Source organism: Poromitra crassiceps (assembly GCF_964638095.1).
Source record: "Poromitra crassiceps genome assembly, chromosome: 3".
Lineage (NCBI taxonomy): Eukaryota > Metazoa > Chordata > Actinopteri > Beryciformes > Melamphaidae > Poromitra > Poromitra crassiceps.
In genome coordinates this window covers 52,256,280-52,263,975 of record NC_139625.1, presented here as the reverse complement: position 1 = coordinate 52,263,975, position 7,696 = coordinate 52,256,280, and the positions used below count along the sequence as shown (strand labels likewise).

The window sequence follows — 7,696 nt, the reverse complement described above, 5'->3', positions numbered from 1 at the left end:
TGCCGTTCTGATACGTTGTGTCGTCAAGTTAACGTAAAAGTTGACGAGCTATATCCGCTGTTACTTCCTGTCTAGGGCGGGCTCTAAGCCGGAACCAGTCAGGGTGACAAAATCAATTGTGAACCGAGGCCAGACTCTTTCTCGCCGAGAAGAGCCTGGTGACGCGAGGTTAGCTTCTCATTGGCTCGATCTGACAGAAGGATTCTGATTGGACCATTCTGCAGAAACTAGCAGTTTCCTGTAGCTGTTTGCTAGTAAACACCTGGATGTGATAACATATATCTGCATGACTGCCCTTGAACTTTGTGACACATTTCGTATTGCGACATGATAGCAATAGACACACATGAACTGAAAGATGTGGTTTGTCCTGTGACCTGTGAACGTTAATGGTAAGTAGCGTTAACAAAGGTATTGCCAGCTAACTTCATGCTTACCGGTAGCTTAGTTTGCTAACGTAGCTGAAATGACGGCAAGATCAGGTGCAATTAAGGCGTCTGTCACTCTAGAAAATAAACGTGTATTTATGGTGGTGAGTAAATAACGCATAGTAGTACCAGAGATTTTCAATATTAAGTACCGCTAACTAGCTAGCCTTACTGAAAAGCGGCTAGCTAACTAGCAAACCTTAGCTGACAGGTGAGTGTGAGGCTGTGAGCTTTTTGACTGGATGACATTGAAAGATGGTTTGAGCTGCGATGTAGCTGTTTCACTACGCTACCAGTTCACCCCCACTACCAGGTATAACAGTAAATATCTGTTGTACTGAGAAGTTAAACACCAAGACTAATGATCCACCCACTCCTTTTCTGCAGCTTGTGTACCACCTAGACACAGAGCCTCTCCAGGCATGGCTGGGATTTTTCACACAACACTGGGTCTGAGGACAGCTCTCAGATACATGAGCCCACACTGCACAATTTCATCTCCAGCTAGACGTTTCCCTCTAGACTTCCCCTGGCAGTTTCTCTCACTCATCTCGGGGCAATGTGGAGTCTGCTCTCGGAAGCTGCACGCTGGGGCAGACATGCCCAAACCGTCCCCTGCTGCAGCCCCAGAAAGGCTGCCTTTCTCCAGGGTAACTCAGGAGGATTTGGCCTTCTTCAGGAAGACACTACCAGGCAGAGCCATCACTGACCCAGACCTACTGGAGGCTAATAATGTGGACTGGCTCAAGTCAGTTAGAGGTGAAGCCTAGCCCCAAATTCAGCTCATTCCACTTGAAGATGTATTTCATTGACTAATCCGTTTATATCTCATACTTTCTCCTGCAGGTTTCAGTGAAGTGTTGTTGAGACCACAGACTACAGAGGAGGTGTCTCAAATTCTCAGGTAAAGAACAAATATTGGGTTGTGGATGGATAAAATGAGGTGGTTATCAGGTGCTTATGTTATTTTATTCCCTTCCTGTAGGTACTGTAACAGTCGTAACTTGGCAGTAAACCCGCAAGGGGGCAACACCGGGTTGGTGGGGGGCAGCGTGCCAGTCTATGATGAGATCATCCTCTCCACTACTCTCATGAACAATATCCTTACTTTTGATAGTATCTCTGGTAGGTTGCTTACAGTTGGTCTTAAAGTCACCTACTCTTACCAAATAATTGACTGCACATACTCATTTTTTAAAGGATAATGTTTAACTCATTGAGTGCCAGCCACTTTTGGAGAACGGACGCTCCCAGTGCCAGAGTTTTCAGAGCGTTTTCAGTGATTTCTCGAGGCCCACAGAATATTGTGTGATATTACTATGTAAACACCGAACACGCAAAAAGAACAAGGAGACTCTATTGTATCATCAGCAAAAAAAAGTTTATTGATACCATTTTCCGTTCTTTAGTTATGAGCCGGAGAAGATAGGTTGTTTTCAGCGTTTTCAGGCATTTCAAATTATAAGCTGAGATATTCAGCCTTTTGTGAAATGCAGCATTTCAAGCACATTCACTGACTCTAGATACGGTAATATTTTCTGATGTAGTGATGTGGTGTAGTTGTGTCCTGCCCTGCGTGCCCCACCCCCCCTCCCCCCCCTCAGCTGAAAACTCCTCCCCACACTAGTAACACACAGCCTCGCACCAAGCGTCTAGGAAGCCTGGGAAGCGCCGCCTCCCAGGCAGCGCAACATGGAGAAGCCACACGCGGACTGCAGTGAAAGGTTTGGCTTTTCAGTGTCGCGCTGCTGCTTTTCTAGCGGCTAATCATGTGGAGAAACTATGCTGACAGACAGACAGAGGCAGAAGGACTCAGTTGTGTGCACGGATTGACTGTGTTCGCACGCACCGTCAGTTGCAGCCAGAACAATCTACATGGCTCTGGACTGCAGCATGAGCGGGTTCTCTTTCATCAAGGCTATTTCAGGCTGTGTATTCCTGACATTTCTGTAATCTGGAGAGCACTGTCGCCACCTAAGGGTTCTGTAAAATAGGTTATAGACCTCCAATAGCTACTATAGTTGTACAGGAGCTGCGGAAGGCTTTGATCGACGTCCCACCGTCAAAAAACGCATTGGACGTCGAAGGACGTCCGTGGCACTCTACGTCACTATTTAATTGGACGTCGAAGGACGTCCATGGCACTCAATGAGTTAACTTGTAAGAACATTATTTTAAAGATATTCATTGTTGACCTAGTGATTTGTTTATCTCCAAATGGATTTGATAGCATTTTTTAATAGTTGTCTTCAGAGATCTCTTTCTCTGTCTTGTCTTGTCTTGTCTTGTCAGGCATTCTGACATGCCAGGCAGGTTGTGTCCTAGAGAACCTCTCGCTCTACCTGGAAGAGAAAGAGTACATTATGCCGCTGGACCTGGGGGCTAAAGGCAGTTGCCACATAGGGGGCAACGTGGCAACAAACGCAGGTGGGCTCCGGCTGCTGCGATACGGCTCCTTACGAGGGACTGTGCTGGGTCTGCAAGTGGTGAGTGGAGCAAGTGAAGAGACATTCGAGATACGTTTGTTCTTTAAAGAAAATATGTCAAAACAAACTAGTACCCAAATAGTCAAGAGATGTTGTGATTTAGATGGCAGGATTTTATGTTAATGTGATGTGTCCAGGTGTTGGCAGATGGGCGGGTCCTGGACTGCTTGGCCACTCTGCGGAAGGATAACACGGGATATGACCTGAAACAGCTCTTCATAGGGTCAGAGGGCACACTGGGGGTCATCACTGCCGTCTCCATCCTTTGTCCACGGAAACCCAGAGCTGTCAATGTGGTCTTCCTGGGTAGGATTCCCTCATGGCCTCTCACATCAGTGAACCTTATAATCTGTATTACACTGTTATTAGCTGTTGTTGGAAATTGTCAGTTTATTTTTTAATTTTGTATCTGTGTTCACCTAGTTGTGCTTGTATCTATTATCTAATTAAATTCTACAAGTCAGTCAGTCTTATCTGTCTGTACTGTTAGGCTGTGAGACATTTGAGCAGTTGCTACAGACATTTCAGCTCTGCAGAGGCATGCTGGGAGAAATCCTGTCAGCCTTTGAATTCCTGGACAGAGGATGTATGAGCCTGCTGAATACACACCTCAAACTAGCTAATCCCATCACAGGTATATGCACACACACACACACACACACACACACACACACCTACACACACACACTCATACACACACACACACACACACACACACACACACACACACACACACACACACCTACACACACACACACACACACACACACACACACACACACACACACACACACACACACACACACACACACACAGTCTATAAAACAGGCACACATGCTCACCAGTTTTGGGCAGTAAGGCGGTACTGTAATCATTAATTTTTCAGTAACTAAGGCGTTAAAATTTACAAAACAGTAATCAGATTACAGTTATTAATCCAAGTAATGCTGAGTTTCTTATTTATTTTTTATGGGGGGGGGAGGGGCTTTATGCAACAAAAAAAAAAAAAAATATATATATATATATATGTAAGTGTTAATGCACGACGAGGTGTCGATTATCACTTTTTAAGGGACGACGCGAGAAGCGTGAACCGGTTATTAACCCGCTTATACCAAATACCAAATTTTGATTTTCGTTTCGGAGATTTCCCTCCCGTGACAGAAGCCGGCTCTGAGCCATTAAGTGACGCCTCTGCAAGCTGAGCGGGGGCGAGGTGCGCCCTGCGGGGGCGAGCCGAAATGGAGGCAGAATCCCGACTGTAACAAAACTGCCCTCTGAACACGTGTGAGCATCATGTCCCATGTTGCGGTCTGAGCGAGGGGACTATTTTCTCTGCGGTTCTTAAATCATCACCAAGGTTATAAAAACTAAATTTTGATTGCAAAACACATGAAAATATAAATGAATGGTCTTGTTTTGTTGGCAAGTGACCATGGTATAAGCGGTTAATGCACTTTGAGCTGTCCATTATCACTTTTTAAGGGACTTCGCGGAAGCAACGGGTCCTCGGCTCGCGCCTTGGACCGGTTCACGCTTCTCGCGTCGTCCCTTAAAAAGTGATAATGGACACCTCGTCGTGCATTAACCCTTACTTAATGGACACTCTGCAGCCAATCAGAATCGAGTATTCACCCAGACCATGGTATACTGTAAATATATATGCACATATACACATATACTGTATGCCATCACTTGTTTTGAGAGGCTGCAATGTTTGCGATTGTGGACTCCTGTATTTCGTTCCAATAAAGTGGATTCAGTTGTAAAAGGAGCTGGCTTGGTTGTATGTCACTTTTTCGGGGGTAAAAAAAAGTAACTAGTAACGTAACTAGTAATGTAACCATGTACTTTTGGAAAACGTAATCAGTAAAGTAACTTTTATTACTTTTTTAAAGAATAATCAGTAACTAATTGCATTTCCTAAGTAACTTTCCCAACACTGATGCTCAAACATGCTAACCATTTGCATCCATCCTGCAGATTGTCCATTCTACATCGTCATAGAAACAGCTGGCTCCAACCCAACCCATGATGAGGAGAAGCTTCACAACTTCCTAGAGGAGGCGATGACATCATCATTGGTTACTGACGGGACTGTGGCAACTGAGGATACTAAAATCAAAGTAACAACTTAGAGTTTGCAACACAAATTTAGTTAATTATTGTCACCTAAAACATTATAGTTGTGTTATGTGTGGGCTCACGCCACACACATTTTTGGCCTCAATCAAATAATAACTTAAGAACGCTGGGCCTGTATTCACAAAGCATTTTATCTTACCACTAGGAGGACCCCTAAATAGCACTAAAAGTTCCTAGTTAAGAGTTTCCTCTTAAAACCTGATCACAAAGCTGCTGAGACCAACTTTTACTAAGGAATTGGGAGAACTCTTAAGCTAAGAGAAAGGGCAGGGTTGACCCCTGTTGCTATGGATGATGTCATGCTTCATGAAACTGTGATCGGCTGTCTTGGGTCTTGGGCTGTCTTGGATCTCTGTTAGTGAAGTCATCATCATAGAAATACTGTAGGAGGCAAGGTTATTATAGTTCACTTAAACTTTAAACTAGGTGTGCGAAAAAATTAGTTAACTGAAATAAAAACAAAAACTGAAATGATATTGTGTACTCAAACTAAAATTAAAATATACAGAAAATGTCTTTAGTTTTAGTTTTAGTCTGTCAATTTGGTCAAATTTGTCAACACAAGCATGAGGCATTGGTGCATATAATTATTGAGACCGCGATGACTCATGACTGAGAGTCAACTGCCTTCACAAAGTGTTGCGTTTGTATTATACCAAACTTTTTAAATCTCGCCCCTGCCATATATATACATATATAAAATAAACCAATACTCAATCTAATAAAAACTGAATATTTTCAAACAATAAAAAACTAAACTGAAATGAGAAACCCATGCACTCTGGAAACATACTGAAACTAAACTGAATTGAAAACAAAAATTAAGAACAATAAGTTATAAGAATAAGATTTTAAAATAAAAATGTAGGCTATATGTCACTGATTTATTTAACATGAAACAAAAAATAAGAAGTTTGGATAACTTCAAAAACCAAATAAAAACTGGGGGAAAAAATATGCCTGCAAATAAATGCGGCTTTCTCCCTTCTGTCCATAACCACCAATGTGTGAGAAGAGCTGGTATACTTTGCAGTCTCAGGCAAGGGCAGAGATTGCAGAATTCAAGCGACAAACAACTGCCACAGGTTATTAGGCCAATTCTTTTCATCTACTAGACCACAATGTTTTATTCTGTATTCACATATTACATTGAAATATACATCTTTGACTAGCTCTATGATAATAATACCCTAGCGATTAAGGTGATACCTTTTCAAAAGCTCAGTATCATTAAATGTTTCTAAAACGTTGACCCGATTTTGAGGTAGATTGCTGGCAGCAGCCATTTTAAGATTGTTTGTGATTTGCTCTTAGTGACTTAGGAGTCCTCTTGACTACTTCTAACCTTTCACAGACGTAGGAGCTGGTTTTAGCGCTAAAACGCTTTGTGAAATAATAGACAAAAAATGTAGGAGTCTTAAAATTAGGACTGACACACCCATTATTTTTAAGAGTTTCTCCTAAATCAGAAAGTTAGGAGCTACTTTTAGCCTTAGGATGTTTTGTGAATACGGGCACTGGTATAGATGATGATGTCAAATCAATTCCCTAAATATTCAGAATATATCAATCAGCCTTACATTATGTCTGACTGTGTCAAGGCTCTGTGGTCGATGCGCGAGCGAGTCACGGAGGCCCTGACTCATGACGGCTTCACCTATAAGTACGACATCTCCCTTCCTGTTGAGCGGATCTACCAGCTGGTAACGGACATGAAGGAGCACCTGGGGGATCGGGCCAAGAATGTGGTGGGATACGGACACGTAGGTAAGACCACAAGGCAGCGGAGATCACAATCACAATGGGGCTCAAAAACTAGTAAAGATGAAAATGTAATCTTGGTATCAGTAGAGGTAGCAGAATCAGCATCTGAAATAAGGTAGTTGTCATGTCTGACTTCACCTCTTCACATTTCTTTCTGCAGGCGATGGGAACCTCCACCTGAACATCACCTCCCCTGCCAAAGACCCTGCCCTCCTGGCGGCCATTGAGCCCTTTGTGTACGAATGGACAGCTAGTTGCCACGGCAGCATCAGCGCAGAGCATGGATTGGGCCTGAAGAAGCGAAACTACATCTACTACAGTAAAGCCAGCCAGGCTGTGGCTCTGATGGGCAACATCAAGACAATGCTGGATCCCAAGGGCATCCTCAACCCTTATAAGACCCTGCCAGATAACCTGAAGTGACCTCTCAGACTAGTGTACGTGTTCAGCTACTGCTAAACCTAGTCAACTACCTCTGCTACTCCTGCCACTTGCACCGACAAGAGTAGTCTGTTAGATCTATATAACATATGTCAATAGATCAATTGTATTTGTAGAAATGTATCTTTTCTAAAATCATGAAAACCGACAGATGGCTAATCATTGGGCAAGAGTGCAGTAAATGTTTTATTACATATAAAAAGAGACGATGTAACATTGTTTTTCCAAACAAAACCAGATTTCTTGTTAACAAATGAATCCATAACCCTAGATCTGGCGATTCTGTTCACTTTAAAATTAATCTGGAATTCAACCGGTTTTCTAAATAAAGGTGGAGTGTTTTGTCACATTTCAGCTAACTTGTACAGTGTGGCAATGGTGGGAGATAATGGGGAGTAGATGGAGGCCCAGCTCTAAAGGGTACACCCCCTA

The 7,696-nt window shown here is 42.9% G+C and overlaps 1 protein-coding gene across 1 annotated transcript; it reads left to right on the top strand.

Moving 5' to 3' along the window:
* Positions 1-268: 268 nt before the first annotated feature.
* On the top strand, positions 269-7,246 carry d2hgdh (D-2-hydroxyglutarate dehydrogenase; the record flags this gene model as incomplete). The annotated part of the gene is made up of 10 exons (XM_083633510.1): positions 269-392; positions 816-1,187; positions 1,275-1,332; positions 1,414-1,553; positions 2,721-2,914; positions 3,052-3,220; positions 3,405-3,548; positions 4,898-5,040; positions 6,661-6,826; positions 6,984-7,246. The coding sequence occupies exons 2-10, from the start codon at positions 851-853 to the stop codon at positions 7,244-7,246; spliced, it is 1,614 nt and encodes a 537-aa protein (XP_083489636.1). The 5' UTR covers positions 269-392; positions 816-850.
* Positions 7,247-7,696: the final 450 nt, after the last annotated feature.